Below are 17172 nucleotides of genomic sequence, written 5' to 3'. Positions count from 1 at the left end.
GGATATGTACACCAATGAGTGTGGCCGGGTTCCAATAAAGCTTTATTTACAGAAAAAGGCAGGCAGGCCGAATTTGGCCTATGGGCTACGGTTTGCTGACCCTTGACCTAGCTGTACTAGGACAGTGGTCCCCAACACTTTTGGCATCACGGACGGCGGTGGGGGGAAGAAGGGGGATGGTTTGGGGATGAAACTGTTCCATCTCAGATCAAAGGAGCACACAACGTAGATCCCTCACATGCGTAGTTCACAACAGGGTTCGAGCTCCTATGAGAATCTAATGCTGCCCTGATCTGACGGGAGGCAGAGCTCAGGTGGTAATACTCACTCATCTGCTGGTCACCTCCTGTGGTGCGGCCCAGTTCTTAACAGGCCACAGAGCCATACTGGCCCCCAGCCCAGCATTTGAGGACCCTTATACTAGGAGATCTCCAGGAGTCTGGATCTTTGCAAGCCTGACACCTGCTTGCCCTTTATTCCCTGTTCACTTGGAGCATGAATGGACTGCGGAATCTCTTTTCCATAAACTGAGATAGAAAGTCAATTAAAAGCAACAGCTCCGCTCTAACCTCATAGAGAAAGTTCTGTCTGGTTTGTTTGTGGTGACCTGAATGTGTTTTCCTATAGGATATAGTGGTTATAAATGGGCTTAGAAGTCTGAAGTTGAAAGTCCTTGACAAATTTCTGCTATCTCAAAGTTTAACAAAAACGGAACTATTCAGAGTATTATACTGGGAATATTAATAGTTCCTTGTGTATAATGGTGGGCTAAACTGACTTTTGTATGCTGATCTGGAACCTAACCAGCTCACCCAGAGTTTCAAACAACTGCCTAACAAATGAACTTTTGAAACATAATCTGTTTTGAATGTTAGCATTGCCTGTAATTTCATTGTTTAATATGACAGTGTTGTATTCCTAAACACTTCTCTTATTAAACTCTGCTGTATGTGGTGATTCTTTTAAAACTATGTCCCTAAAGACCTCTTATCCAGATGCACATCCATGACAGTGGTGCGAGCCTGTTCTTTTTATGGGTTTATTAGAGGATTGTGGTCATCTCCTTTGTCCACACTGATGAAGTAGTAGTGCTCTAGGGCAAGGAAACCAGTGTTTTAGGCTAGAACTACGGAAGCAGTCCCAGAACAAGTAAATCTGTTTTGAAAACCAGGCCTGACACCAAAGACAGTTGAGGAGCAAGGATTTCCAATGGCCTGGATGCGTCCAATCCAGCATGAGCCCTGCCTTCAAGGAAGCAGTGTGCTTCCTACATCCTGGTTCCCATACAGGGGATTCATTTCTAGAGGAGTTAAAGGTTTGGCCCAGATCCACCTGGATCACACCAAACACGACTTCCATCACATTCTGAAAGTTGATAATGCAGAGAGTCTATAAGCGTAAGATTGGAATTTGACCATGTAATTCTGCTCTCATCCTATAGCCTTGCATCTCAAACTGTGCTATGAGTCTAGTTTTAAATCCCCACCCTACCATTTATTAAGGGGATAACCTTAATGCTTCTGTTCCTCAATTTCCTTATCTGTAAAATGTAAATAATAATAATAGGTAATAATGCGGATTAAGTGAGCTTTAGTATTTACAAATTTTAACATGAGGTATTTATTTGTTAAAAGGTGCTTAGAATGGTGTGTGGCAAAGAGCAAGGCTAATGTATTTGGTATTACAAATATATATCCCACAAAACCTCCAGTGTATGCCTGGGAGGATGCAAAACCACAGGATAAAGGGTGGCAAATCTTACTTAATAACTTAGGGAGCAATTATGTTTACATTACAGCAAACATTCTATCAGGAAATAGAACAACATTGAGATAAAACGTGACCCTTCAAGAAATACTCTGCAAATTCTAGCCAGTTGAGAACAGTTCAGATTCCCTGGGTTTGTGTTCACTTTTCTCTATTAGGAGTGTTTTAGAGGAAACATCTGGAATATTTGGCTTGTCTTTCCAAGGATGGCTTTGAAGAGTGAACCATGTTAGTGTTTCTGAAAGATTTGACTGTCTCATACAATTGAGACTGATCTGAGCTACAGAATCTCTGTATGACTAAGATTTCTAATGTCAATTTTTAAAAACTTAAAAAAAATACCATACTTCATTAATGTGCTTATCTTTTTTGGGTTTTATTTTCCTTTTGTTTTTACTGAGAACAAATCCTCGTTGAATTAATAAAGACCATCTTTAATTACGTATTTTATTTAGTCATTTGAATTTGACCTTGGTGTTCTAATACAACAGCCTGCCAAGTGCAGTGATGAGCAGGAGCCTCTTTGACTTGGAATCAATAGAGCACCTAAATGACTGTCCTTTCTGAAAGCTGATGACAATACCTACAGCCTTGGTTTCCTTGCCAATATATAAAATAAGCTAGTGTTGAGGCCCCTCGGCCATGAATGTTTCTGTAATCACCTTAGGTACCTGTTCACTCTTCCTGCCCCTCAGCCCCTGCAGGAAGGGTCTGTAGACTAAGAGGTGGAAAGCTTTGCCTCTCAGAGGATGAATCAGCAATGGCATCAAAGCCTAATCTTTCATCTGGGAAGGGGTAAAAGTATGTTTTGCTGCCTGAGATGATTATGTTCTTCCAAGAAAGAGTTTTAACTTAAAACAGAAAAAGTGGTGCTGTTTGGTTTGCATGTTCTATATTCCACCAGCTTTAGGTTCTTGAGTTATCAGTGTTAGTGGAACATTAGATATGAAGCAGCATTTATTGTTTTAAAATAGCTTTATAATCAGAAAAACAAAATTACACATTAACTGTAGACTTTTTGGAAAATATAAATAACAAACCTACAAGCCCGGGGCACTGTTGCTAATTATATAAACCACATTGGAATCATGGTATAGGTTTTTTGTATCTTGTTCACTAATGATTTGTTATTAGTAGTTGGTGTTTGTTTTAGTGGGTAATGATATTTCATTAACTGAACATACAATAACTCTGATTGGAAATGCAATAACTTCAAGCTTTTTTCTATTTCTTCACTTATGAGTTGCCTTCCTCATGTTTGTATTTGGAGGTACTCACTGCTTTGCTGGAGATCATTATATATTAAGAATATTGACCTTTTGATACATACTACAGATATTTTCCAAGTTTATTTTTCACATTTAGCTATTTAGAATGTGTAATAAGGTTCTGACTTAGGTGGTTTAAACAATTGTCTCATTATTATTAGTTCTTGATAGTACAAGTCCCACCCAATCATTTTTTCATTTTATGTTTTCTTGGCTCTTGAGTATTGATTCATTACCGGTTGAATTTTTCCAGATTTCTCCAAAATTATACTGAATTTGAAAATCTGGGCAAGGCACAGTAGCTGGACAGCCTATAATCCCAGAACTTTGGGAAGCCAAGGCAGGAGAATCGCTTGAAGCCAGGAGTTTGAGTCCAGCCTGAGCAACATAGTGAGACCTTGTCTCTAGAAAAAATTAAAAAGTTAGCCGGGTGTGGCGGCATGCACCTGTAGTCCCAGCTACAGAGGAGACTGAGGCAGGAGGATGACTTGAGCCCAGGAGTTTGAAGCTGCAGTGAGCTGTGATTGTGCCACTACACTCCAGCCTGGGAGACAGGGCCAAGATCCTGTCTCTGAAAATAATATATTTTTTTTAAAAAATCATTTTGGGGAGTATTGGCATTTTTATAATTCAAAATATAATTCTCTTTATTCAGATCACCTGAATAATTTATTGAAATTTCTTCCTTCCTTTGATAATTTAGTAGTTTCTCTTTAAATTTTTGAAAAGTCTGATTTCTGATGATGATTTCCATGTAATCACTTCAGGGCTTATATTTGTGTGACTCTTGGCTTCAAGTAGTTTTTAATCTAAAGTAGCACATCTTAGTGTCTGCACAGAAGATGCATTCATTTCTTAGAGTGGCAGAGACATTACCTCAAAAAGATGAAATACCACTGTCTGAGGGTTCAAATGGATGTAAAGACATTTGAACTGTTAATAGTGATGATGTTGTTAGGGCACTTAAAAAGGAAATTTGGAATGGAAATACATATTGCAGAGAAAATGGCAGACATCAGTGGCTGTTTAAATATGGTTGTTTACTGTAAAATCAAAGAACTTTCTCCTTTTTCTTTCTTTCTGTTTTTTGAGAGACAGAGTCTTGCTCTGTTGCCCAGGCTGAAATGCAGCAGCACGATCATAGCTCACTATATCCTTTAACTCCTAGGCTCAAGCCATCCTCCTGCTTCAGCCTCCTGAGTAGCTAGGAAGGACTACAGGTGCATGCCACACCTAGCTAATTTTTTTTTTTTTTAGAGACAGGGTCACACTGTGTTGCCCAGGCTGATCTCAAAATCCTGGCCTCAAGCAATCCTCCTGCCTCAGCTACCCAAAATGCTGGGATTTCAGGTGTGAGCCATCATGCCCAGCCCTCCCTCATTTTCTTAATCGTAGTTTATTAGAGCTGGCATGTGAATTTAATTTGCCATTATTCAATTTCCTTTAATTTACATATTAAAGAATTGTAATAGTTCTTTACCAATGAATCAAAACCATTCACTTGAATTAATTTTCTGCAGGCAGAGGCTCGTCTGCTTGAGGAACAACGAAGAGTTCAGGTTTACCTTCATGAAAGCACACAAGATGAATTAGCAAGGAAGTGTGAACAAGTCCTCATCGAAAAACACTTGGAAATTTTCCACACAGAATTTCAGAATTTATTGGATGCTGACAAAAATGAAGGTGAGCCACAAGACTCATAAAACGTAGGTATTTATTATTATCTGCTGTTTTGATATTGCTTGAGATTCTAGACTCTCAAGTCAATGGTGTTACTTGCCCATGTCAGTCATTTTTAAAAAGATGCATGTGTTTGTACATCGTTATGTAGCGATTTCAGACTTCTGCAGAGCATTTTGGTTTGACTTGAGGGAAGAGTGTATTTAGAGTATGACTTGCTGCATACACTTTAGCATTAAATGATGCTACACTAAGTTTTTTCTTGACTGTTCTTCCTTTGAAAATTCTCTAAAATGAGGAGACCGTCATCTTATATTTCCCTTAACCACTCCCATGTTTTACCTGGGGCATGTTAGGAGCTCAATAAAGGGTTGAAGTTTGGGTTTTTCTTCTGTGGTCCTCACAAAGTAACCATTTGCTATATACATGTCTTAAATGAAGAATTTGGGAGACCTTTTCTTAACTCATTTGTTTTTATAGTTGAGATAGAAATCCATATTCTCCTTAAATACATTCATTATTTTTAAACAAATATTCGAGTGCCTGTTATGTGTCAGGCATAAATACTATTTCAATCTTGAGAATTTTAGGAAGCATTAGAGTTGTTTCTGATATATATATATATATATATTTTTTTTTTTGCTTATTCTTATGTTAGTGGTTTCTCATAGTAAGGAGGAAAATAAACTTACAATAACATAATTTCATTGTTACTTTTAGCAAAATGTACATATTCCAAATAGAGAATATTTGGTTATAATTAAATGCTATTTGTTATTAAAGTCTAAAAACATGGTTATTGCAGAGTATTTTTCATCTCAGTATAAATACATAATTAGTAGAGTGGATAGGCAAAGTTTGTTTCAGTGCATAAAAGGGGTTTCTTCCTCTTTCAGATTTGGGACGCATGTATAATCTTGTATCTAGAATCCAGGATGGCCTAGGAGAATTGAAAAAACTGTTGGAGACACACATTCATAATCAGGGTCTTGCAGCCATTGAAAAGTGTGGAGAAGCCGCTTTAAATGTAAGTAAGATTTCACTGAAAATCAGTCACGCTGATTATTTCCACATGTGAACTGCAAGCATGTGTTATGCATCTCTACTTCCAAATCTAAGTGGTAACATTTTCATTCGAACTCTGAGAACCTTGCTTTGGCTTTATTTTTTTTCTTTGAGGCGGAGTCTCGCTCTGTCGCCCAGGCTGGAGTGCAGTGGCGCCGTCTCGGCTCACTGCAAGCTTGGCCTCCTGGGTTCATGCCATTCTCCTGCCTCAGCCTCCCCAGTAGCTGGGACTATAGTCGCCCACCACCATGCCTGGATAATTTTTGTTTTTTTAGTAGAGACGGGGTTTCACCATGTTGGCCAGGCTGGTCTCGAACTGCAGACCTCAGGTGATTTGCCCGCCTTGGCCTCCCAAAGTGCTGGGATTACAGGCTTGAATCATTACACCTGGCCGAGAAGAAAAGCTTCTAAAACACATTGGTTCTTACATCTGAATGCAGAAAGCTTCTCTTGTTTTGACTTTATTGTGCATAATGATTAATTATTTTTGATAGCATTATCAAAAATCGTGTTTTTTAATCCTTCCTTTTCTGCTCTCTTTGGAAGGCTTCTTTTCCATGTTTAATATTGGAGTTGCTGCTGGCACTCAGTCGCCTCTAGGAATTATTAAAGGGTTGAGTATAAAGCTTTCCTTTAGGGTTTTAAAAACAATTTTATGCTGACAATATGGGAGGGAACTGGCTTAGCCGTGGATTTTGTGAAAAAGATCTCTAGGTTTTAGTAAAAACTTCAGTATGGAGTCCTCAGTGTCGGCACATACAGTGTCTTTACCGTGTGGGGTTTCCAGAGCCTGGCCAGGCTGCCTGCACTCGGATCTCAGCTCCACCATCGACGGCTGTCTGACCCTTGGCGAGTTACTTCTGTCCCTGTCATTTCATTTTATTTTTATTTTTTTTAAATAGAGTGATAATGCCTCTCTCATAGGATATTTGTGAGTAAATAAAACATGTAAAGTGCTTAAATCAGGGCACTAATTGCTCAGCAGTGATGACTGCTACATGTTCTTATGAGTACACGCAATTTTTTTAATTTAAAAAACTCATTTAAAAATTACCCTTCAGTTTTTATGACTTTATTTCCAAGCTAAATATTCCTTTAAAGGGCCTGATTCACACACACACACACCCCCCTCACCCCCTGTGATTCAAAAGGGGCCAATTTGGTGAAGACATTTTTTCAGTAATAGAAGATGCCTTCCCAGTTGTTGATTCAGAACTCAATTTACCTATATGGGCAGCAGAGCCAAGTAAATTACTTGACTTTCCTTGAAATGAATTAAGTGGGAAGTCTGTTATTTCATCAGATAGATTAACGAAGCAGTTTTTGTTTTTTTCATGTAAATTGCTATATACTAGGTATGAGATTGGCCTTAGGGAACTCGTGTTCTATGTAAATATAGTTAGATTTAAAATAAACATGATAGCTGGGTGTAGTGGTGTGTACCTATAGTCCCAGCTACTCAGAAGCCTGAGGCAGGAGGGTCACTTGAGCCCAGGGGTTCGGGACCAGCCAGGGCAATGTAGTGAGACCCTGTCTCCTTTAAAAGGAAGAAAGGAAAAAAAAAAATAGGCATTATAAATTACGTTTTCAGTTTTATAGGAAAGATGGGATATTAATTCTAATGTTCATCTTTTCCAAACCAAAGTAAGGTTCTAAATTGGAGAAGTAATCAACTATGATTCTTATGTCCCATTGTTTTCTTTCTTGGATACAATCAGCTGCCTGATATTCTGGGCACTGAATAAATGCTGTCCGATTGACTTTGTCAGTGGGAGTCTTGAATCTGACATTTACCTAACTCAACCAGTTAAAGCAAAAGTATATACCTTCTATGTAAAATCATTTCTCTATTTGAGGAAGCTTCATCTGTCAGCAATGACAACACAAATAAACTGTCTTTACCAGCAGTTACATTTTATGAGAAATCAAGCTTTTAAACAATGCTTGTACTACTTAAATCTAAGCCACTTATTAACCTGAATTTAAGAACCAAAACAAGATTTTCCCCCATGAAGAAGAGTTATAGCTCAGTAAACCCATGTTGCATCCACCTTCACTTGCAAAAGTCATATATTAGTTTTTTTAGTAAGTTACTGATTCTATTTATTGTTTACATAAGAACTGTTTCTACACTGAACTCATGAAACTCTGGGTTTTTTAATCATTGTGCTTATGAAGTAAAATGTTCAGGAAAGCAAATACTTTTCCAATTTTCTGCAAAAGGAGTGTTTCCTGAAATCCACTTTTATTCTTATTTGCAAACTTGCCATTGGCTCCTCCTGTTGGAATGTTGTCTGACTGGTGTGTGGGTTCCTCGTGCCCTTCCCTGCTCTGGGCTCACGCTTGCTACCTCCATTCTCCATCTCTGGGAAAGCCCACAGAATTGAAGCTCAGAGGGAGCGTGGGTGCCTAGGCCATAGCCTGGCACACAGTAGGTGCTTGATTACTTATTGTAAGAAAGAAACACAGCTGCTAAAAAACAAATACTTTTAAATAGGTTTTAGTTTTTATCATTTATGCGGTAAATGTAGAAGACAGATTATAACCCAAACCATAATTATTTTCAAAAACCCACTGATTATGAAAAATCAGGAGAAAAATAGGTTAGTAAAAGTTAGAATTATTGTACATGATTTTAAGTGGGATTTAATTACCTTGAGAACACAATTTTTAAAGTTTAAAAATTTTTGCCTAATTAAGTTGAATCATAGTGTACGAGAATCATTTGTAATTAGCATATTAAATGCCATAGAAGGCACTACGTAAGCGATTTTTTTAAGTGCAAAAAAGTATAATATCAGTCCTGTGTCTTTCTCTGGACTAGAACACTATATATGTTACACTGAAGCTGTTATTGATGAAATAAACTCCTTTGAGAGGCCAAAAACAGTTTCTTATCTGGCTAGTCCTTTTATACCACTAATTTGGTTAGAAAACCGGTTTTACTGCTAATATCTGGCCTAGACTGAAATTCTTAGAGGTTTCCAGTTTATCATGTAAATCAAATATTTTTTGTGTTCGATGTTTTAGAACCTACTTATGAATTTTTCTTAAGGCATTTTGTTTTTTTCCTAGTTAAAACCAATTTAAAAATTAAAGGCTATTTCTGGAAAACTGGCTCAAAGGGAATTTCCCTCATGGCATCTCCCTCCCTCTCCCTCTAAAAGCTGGCAGCCCTCAGTGAAGTGAAACTGAAGGGAGAGCCCTCCCAACCTGGGCGTCGGCGGGCGGGGACTGTCCATCAGGATTGTGCTTTGTTTGGAAGCGTTCTCTCCAGTCTTCAGAGAGCCTCATGATCAAGGGCATTTGTGCTCAACTGATATGTGAGGCAATCAGCCTATTGCTCTGGGGCGCCAGGAGGACTTTGGGAACTTTGCACACAAATATTCAAGGATGGGATTTAAAACTGGTTGCAAGCTGAGCAAGGAATAGGAGAAATGGCTTGTTTAATAGGCAGGTGACCCCATGCATGATTGCTGGCCCAGGAACAGGTTGGGAATGTATCGAAAAATAATCTATATTAAAATATAGAAAGCGATGGCCCCCATCCACTTAGTGAGGCTTGAAGGGGAGCATCTTGAAAGCAGAGACCATTCCTTCCTGTGGTCATTTTACAAATAATTGAATGCCCACTGTGTGTGCCTGGCCCTGTGCTAGGCTCTTAATTTTTCTTAGTTGACCAAAGCAACTACAGTCTCCTACTTAGAATGGCTCACCTTAATGAGTTTTTTGACTTTAAAATGGCATAAAAGCAATAGGCATTTATGATACTCTCAATAAACTCATCATACATTGAAAATATTGTCACACACTGAGGTCCGGACACAGTGGCTCACACCTGTAATCCCAGAATTTTGGGAGGCCAAGGCGGGCAGATCACCTGAGGTCAAGAGTTCAAGACCAGCCTGGCCAACATGGCGAAACCCCGTCTCCACTAAAAGTACAAAAATTAGCTGGGCGTGGTGGCGGGCATCAGTAATCCCAGCTACTCCAGAGGCTGAGGCAGGAGAATCATTTGAACCTGGGAAGCGGAGGTTGCAGTGAGCCAAGATTGCACTGCTGTACTCCAGCCTGGGCGACAGAGTGAGACTCTGTCTCAAAAAAAAAAAAAAAAAAAAAAAAAAAAAAACCACACATTCAGTATATGATGGGTTTATTGAAACATAATCCCAAATTGAGGAGTATTTTTAGCTGCATGATGTAGTCGGTGTTTCAACTCAAAGGGCAAACAAATTTTGCAGATCAAACCGAAATCGTCGTTTCATTTATTCAGCAAGCATTTAGGGCATTCCTGTAGTAGACGTGATGTCAAGAATTCTGAATTAGAATGCCTTGCCTTTGTCCTTGTCACATCTCCATGACCTCATCTGCCTAGTTTAGTGCCTACATTGCATGTCCATTTGAAACTCACCTCTTCATCCATTCCTTAGCACAGAGGTGGCAGCTGTGTAGCATGCATGAGTCACTCTGCCCTCATGCTTTGTTCATCGTAAGCATTAGTAATCTAATAGGGTATAATTTCCCACAGGGTCTGGATGTGGCCTCAGAATCCTTCTCAAAGCAGTAAGCAGCCGGCCTGTCTCGATAGCGAGCTGTCTCCTCCTCTGTCATCTGGATGAGTCAGTGGAGCATGGGAATTCCTCCTCCCTTGGCTCTTACTGTTTTCTGTGCATTTTCTCTCCAGTCCCAAGGCTACCATCTTAATCTGGGCTTCATCTATCACTTCTCTTCCCAAATGGCCCCACATCTCTCCCATTCCCTTTTATCCCTCATGATAATTAGCAGTTTCATCTTTCAGAAATACCACTTAATACGTTTATAATTTTACTCTGCGTTCTTTTCATCCTTTGTTTTAAACAAAGCAGAATAAAGCCCTTCCTTGTGATAATATAAATCATATTATACTAAATGAAAATCCTCTAATTAGCCCACATTTTCATGAACCCCGTCTTCCAGTGAAACTATTATAATATCATTCCCCCACCCCGAAACCCTGGCTAATGTCTCTATTTGTAACACAGTCATTCTTACCTTCTGTTTGTCTTAGTCCTGCTTTTAAGGCCAGCTCAAATCCTCCCTTCTAGAAAGAGCTGACCTTAACTCTTCCATCCTAAACCCTATTTGTAAAACTCTCATCACAAGTGTACATGTGTTTATAACTTCCTGTGCTTCCTGTCACTGCACCATAGGTTGTACAGCCCTTGAGAGCGAAGCTCACGCCTCATTACAGTTTTATGCTCTGCGGTTTCGGGCCTAGCCTCTTACCCAGCAAGGATCTGTGGATGGTAATGGTGAAGGGCATCTGCTACAGGGCTGCCGTCTCGGCTCCACGACTCTTGACCCCGCTGCGTGTGTCATCTCAGCTGGAGCTCACCATTGCATAAATTTGCCTCACTCTACCTTCCTAGTTTTTCTGTCTTCTCTTCTTAGACACAGTCCTTCTTTTTTCTACCTGTGAAATACCTATTTATTTCTCAACACCCAGCTGAAAAGTTTTCTCAATCACATTGGAATGGTAGCATCTCCCCCTCGAAATAATAGCACATTGGACTGTTGATGTGACATGTGTACTACTTTATGCTTTAGATGTCCGTGTGAATGTCCCTCTCTTGTAGCAGAGATGGCTCTATCCAGTTTTGTGTCCTCAGAGCTTAGCATGACACCGTATCCAGAATAGGGTTTCAGTATACTTACATCTTAGTTATACTTCCCATTGCTCTGAAAAGGACTTGGGGCCGCTTACACAATACGTGAAATAAAATAGGATAAATAAATCAGAGAGGAGCAAAATAAGGATATGAAACACAAAATAAAGCTTAATATAATTCTCAAAGTGTGTGCAATGCAGTCCAGTACTCTGGTTAGAGTTAGTCATAATTTGCCCTGAAATCATTGTAGTCAGTACAGAGAGCTTGGCACTAAAGACAGCCAGCGCCGTGGGGTATAATCAGCTGGTAACGCAGAATGATTTTTCTTGGTGGTCAGAGCTGAGGATACTTTCTCCAGTGGCTCATCCTAAGAAGCATGGTAGTGCCGTGGACAGCATCATCAGCAGTACACGTACAAGGAAATAGGATGTCAAGTCCTTGGGTAGTTTGATAATTTTCCATGCCACCAACTTATAGCATAATGCCAAAATAAGGTTCAGGAGAAGGGTCAAATAATGCAAGCTTGTAAGTTCTTGTTAATTAATGCTTGACTATACAGTTGATTCCATTTTGAATGTTTAACACATAATGGCTCAGCAATCTGGATGTTACTGTATTCCCCTACAAAGACAGTTTTATAAATAAACATAAATCAGGCTGTAAGAGAATATTTCCTTACTCTTGGTCCTCAGGGCAGAAGTAGCAACAAAAAAGCACCTCTTTGAAACCATATCTTGATTTAGTGTCCTCAGCCTAACAGGTATTGCAGTGTGGCCCAACAGAGATGGGTCTGTTAGATACTTCAACACCCAGCAGGGCTGCTGGCTCTAACACTGGGGTGTTGAGCTGCAGACACTGACTGAGGAGCAGTGTTGTGAAAGTTATTTGCGGTTCTGAGAGAATTGCTGTGTTGAAACAGGAGAAATTTTCAGAAGCTGCTCTCAGTAGCTGGCTCCAGGATTGGGCTGATGGTATAACACTTATAAAAGGCAGCACGTCAGATAGAGAATTTGATAGGCAGAAATTAGGTAGCTCTGGCAAGTTATTTTTCAGTGGAAGACTAAGGGGTAAATCCTAGCACCTTAGCAGAAAAAGTTCTGTGATTTGGATTGGGAAGCCGAATTAGAAATAATTATAAAAGCCCAGTCATTTGTGAACTTAGACACAGTGAACAGACTAATGTACTACCAGGTACTTCTGGTAGATTTGAGTTTGGGTTTAGTTGGACATCCAAGATCCCCTTTGTCTTCTGTAGTTAAGTGCATGATTAAACAACTGAGTCTTGATGCAAACATTCTGTGGATGGGAAGAGAAGAAAATTGTCCAGTCATTGATAACATTAGCTACAGAACCTTACATTTGGAGTGTATCCCGGCTTGGTTTGCTCAAAGGAGATGGGATACACATCGATAAAACCGGCTTACACACGTAGGAAGAGGGTCAGATGAGAAACTCCTGGACTCTTAGAGCCATAGCTATTCCTTAAAGCTGGCTAATGGGTTTATGGGGGTTGATTTTACTATTCTTTTCTCATTTTGAACATTTGAAAATGTTCTATATTAAAACATTTTTTAAGAAACGAAAGAAATGTGCAGGCTTTGATTAAGTGGATGTTGGAAAGGAGAAAGTGTCTTTAGGACAAAAGGAAGCATAGTTTTGTACAGTAAGTCGAACGTTTAATTACACAAAGAACTGATATATGCTGATCATATACATTGATTCAGATAGCATGTATGCTGATCATATACACTGATTCAGATGGCATGTAGCTAAATTTGTGAATTATAGGTACATAACTTCAAAGAAACGAGGATGGTTTGGATTTATTTTATCTTGCCAAGGGATGAAGAGAATAATCATTTTCCCTAAAAGAAAATGTACAGTTGTCATTTTGGAGTCTAACATAACCAGGCATTGATTTTTTTTTTTTTTTTTTTTTTTGAGATGGAATCTCACTCCGTCACCCAGGCTGGAGTGCAATGGCATGATCTCAGCTCACTGCAACCTCCGCCTCCCGGGTTCAAGCGATTCTCCTGCCTCGGTCTCCTGAGTAGCTGGGATTATAGGCATATGCCACCATGCCTGGCTAATTTTTGTATTTTTAGTAGAGACAGGATTTCGCCATGTTGGCCAGGCAGGTCTCGAACTCCCGACCTCAGCTGATCCACCCGCCTTGACCTCCCAAAGTGCCGGGATTAGAGGTGTGATCCACCACGCCTGGCCCAGGCTATCATTGTTATATCCAACATACACCCTCCTTTCTCTTAATTGTAGGGAAGACTTTAATCATTTCACAAGCAAATCCACTATGGATGCATGTCCCTACCCAAATTTGACTTTATACCCACATCAACTAAATTGGAGTTGAAATAAGTACTAAAGTAACCCTTGATTGGTTCAAGGCCAATTAGAGACCCTGCCCATGAACTTCTCTTTCCTGTCGATCCTCACTGAGTCAGGCAGCCCTACTACCCATCTTCCTATACACTACTTCTGCTTCTGAACTAACTTAATTATTCCTTTCTGAAACATCATTCTGCCTGGGGAATCTTTTCATTCTCTTCAGAGAAGTCAGTCTTTCCTGGCAAGTCTTAGTTCTACTTTCAAAGTTTAACATTTTCGTCTCTAAACATTCAGCCCCTGAATCTAGTCCACTTACAGCCTCCACATTTACAGAGTACATTCCAAAAGGCTGAAAACAAGGACTCCAGCCTCACCTTGAACTAAAGGAAAATGTAAGTGTCAGCCAGGACTAGGGGAACAACCAGGGGACGTAACAAAGGCCAGAATCAAAATGAAACCCACACAGTGATGGCGCTGGGATCAGGAATGTGTAGATAGTAGATCAGAATCCAAAGGCAACAATGACATTAAAAATTTAAAAATTATGGTCTGAGGCGCAGAGCCATGATTCCAAGATAGATACAAATGATTGAAGCAAAAAGTAGCAGCAGGTAGGCCAGTTAAAATAATGAGAAAAGGTTGGGCATGGTGGCTCACGCCTGTAATCCCAGCACTTTGGGAGGCTGAGGCGGGCGGATTTGAGAAGAAAGTATATTCTGCTGTTGTTGGATGAAGTAGTCCATAGATGTCAGCCAGTGATTTGTTATTAATCTTGTGAGTCCTGGGGAACCCAGAGGAACTCCCTCTTCAAACAATGTTTTAGCTGAGTCTGCATGTGTTGGGGAGTTCTCCAAATTAACTCTCATGTAGTATATGATGCGTAGTAAAGGGAAGACTTAAAATGCGCTCATTCCAATGCTCCATGTGTATGACTGAAATCCAGGAGCAACTGCAGCAACATTTTTGAATTTAGACCAATAGAGGCTTTGGGGGAGGAGCACTTTCTTGCTGGCATTCTTTAACATTGCCGGGGCATCGCCACGAAAATCATGAAGGTCAGGCACGGTGGGTGACACCTATAATCCCAGCATTTTGGGAGGCTCAGTCGAGTGGATCACCTGAGGTCAGGAGTTTGAGACCAGCCTGGCCAACATGGTGAAATCCCGTCTCTACTAAAAATAAAATTAGCTGGGTGTCATGGCATGCACCTGTAATCTCAGGTACTTGGGAGACTGAGGCAGAAGAGTCACTTGAACCAGGGAGGCAGAGGTTGCAGTGAGCCAAGATCACACCACTGCACTCCAGCCTGGGTGACAGAACGAGACCCTGTCCCAAAAAACAATAAATAAATAAAAGAATGAGAAAAGAGTACTTACTCAACTGTTAGTGTTTTTGTCTCAGTATTTTAAGTTTTAGACCACGCTCCATCTGAAAAACTGTTGGTTGCTGCTTATTGAAAGAGGTTAGGTGATAGAGTAGAAAAGGCCTATTAAGAAAATGCAAGATTATTTCTAAATGATTTTTGAGGTCTAACATTTTTTTGCCTATTAATATCAAAATTAATGTTTTCCCCTGAGCGCACACAGACTGGCAGGGGTGGACACCACAGAACCATGCCGGGCGGTGGGGACACCACAGAACCATGCCGGGCGGTGGGCACCACAGAACCATGCCGGGCGGTGGGGACACAGAACCATGCCGGGCGGTGGGCACCACAGAACCATGCCGGGCGGTGGGGACACCACAGAACCATGCCGGGCGGTGGGGACACAGAACCATGCCGGGCGGTGGGGACACAGAACCATGCCGGGCGGTGGACACCACAGAACCATGCCGGGTGGTGGGGACACCACTGAGCACCTTCCCAGATAATGGTCTAAGTACATGATCTGCACACATAACTCTCTGTGGTTTTTTTTCTGAAACCTTTGCTTCTCTATGTTTTGCATGGAGATAATATTACTTGAAGACCAAGTGCTGATGCTAATGGGAAAAACGACACTGCCCCCAAACAACTGCACGATACGTTTTTGTTACTTAATGGGGCCTCATTTCTCTCCCCTTCTTAAGGAAAAATTACCTAGAGGTAAGACTGTGGACAGTGTCGAGCCAGGTCCTGGTGTCCTAAGGTTGAGCGTTGTTGTTGACTGCCTGTCCTCAGGGAACTCTCCTAAAGCTCTTATAATTGATCTGCTCTCTTTAGCCCTTTGCTGGATGAAAGATGTGGAGGCTGAATGTACCCTCAGAGGTAGTGTAGGCAAGAGCAGCTTTCCACAGACTGTCAGATCTGTCCCCTCAGCCTGGAGAGCACCAGTTTATGTACGCGAAATGGTGAAGAAGGCTCCCCTCGAGCCTGTAGCACCCCAGTGTTCCTCTTTAGCAATATTCTTGAATGGTGCTGGGTTATTAGGAAGTATTCGAGTGTTAAAGTATCACTTGGGATCACAACTGACCCCCAGAAATTGTGTGTAAATATATACCAACTCTCCATGAGATGATGCCCTCCGACCTCTCTGTATGCCATATTTGGTTTACCTTTTTAAGAAAGAGTAGGATAAAAAGTTATGTGAGACTCTTAACGTGTATTTTCTCTTCGTGAAATTGGCGTTTAGAATTATCCTTTTAGTGGAAATGTATGGAATAAAAGGTTGTAATTCAGTTATCATTATTATTATGTTGCTGGTTCAGCCATTTAGGAGATGATTTGATGAATGCCACTTCACTAGGTATTTAGAAGTATGGCGGTGGTCGCAGGCAGACATGGCCCCAGTGGGCAGCACTGAGATGTGCCCAGCAAGAAAGGCCATTAGCAAGGAATTGGCAGGTGTGATTAGTGTTGGGATGGGGTTTGGGTAATCTAACAGCAGGGCAGCCTCGGCCTATCTTGGAAATTCAGAGAAAGCGTCCCTGAAAAAAGTGTTTGAGATGGAGAAAAGAGTTAAAGCTAGCTGGGCAAAGGGGGATCCCAGACAGAACAAAGCCCCTCGGTGGGCGTACACACAGCCCATTCTAAGAATGAAGAAACCAGGTATGACCTGAGGTAGAAGGTAAGCATGAAGGCAGCATGGGCTGGCCAGACCAGGAGAGACCTTGAAAGCCGTGTTGATGATAATTGGCTTAATCCTAAGGTCTCGAGGAAACCAATGGAGAGTGATACAGTCATGGAATCGACGGGATGTATGTGCTTGCTGCCATGTAGAAAGTAGGTGAAAAGAAGAAGAGTTGTTACAAGTTGTGATGGTTAATGTTGAGTGTCAACTTGATTGGATTGAAGGATGCAAAGTGTTGTTCCTGGGCATGTCTGTGAGGGTGTTGCCAAAGGACATTAACATTTGAGTCAGTGGGCTGGGGAAGGCAGACCCACCCTCAGTCTGGGTGGGCACAATCTAATTAGCTGCCAG

General features: G+C 40.8%; 1 protein-coding gene across 7 annotated transcripts in view; it reads left to right on the top strand.

The window, feature by feature from the left end:
* The window catches only part of CUL1 (cullin 1), a 105977-nt gene that overhangs the window by 66192 nt on the left and 22613 nt on the right, over window positions 1-17172 (top strand). For all 7 annotated transcript variants that reach the window (XM_050784894.1, XM_050784898.1, XM_050784895.1 and 4 more), the window contains exons 8-9: window positions 4556-4718; window positions 5612-5742. In XM_050784894.1, the coding sequence (XP_050640851.1) occupies window positions 4556-4718; window positions 5612-5742 (294 nt within the window). The remainder of the gene's footprint in view (window positions 1-4555; window positions 4719-5611; window positions 5743-17172) is intronic.

The sequence above is a fragment of the Macaca thibetana genome, chromosome 3 (genome assembly GCF_024542745.1).
Source record: "Macaca thibetana thibetana isolate TM-01 chromosome 3, ASM2454274v1, whole genome shotgun sequence".
Taxonomy (NCBI): domain Eukaryota; kingdom Metazoa; phylum Chordata; class Mammalia; order Primates; family Cercopithecidae; genus Macaca; species Macaca thibetana.
The sequence above is the reverse complement of the archived record's forward strand: the minus strand, read 5'-3'. Positions and strand labels throughout refer to the sequence as shown.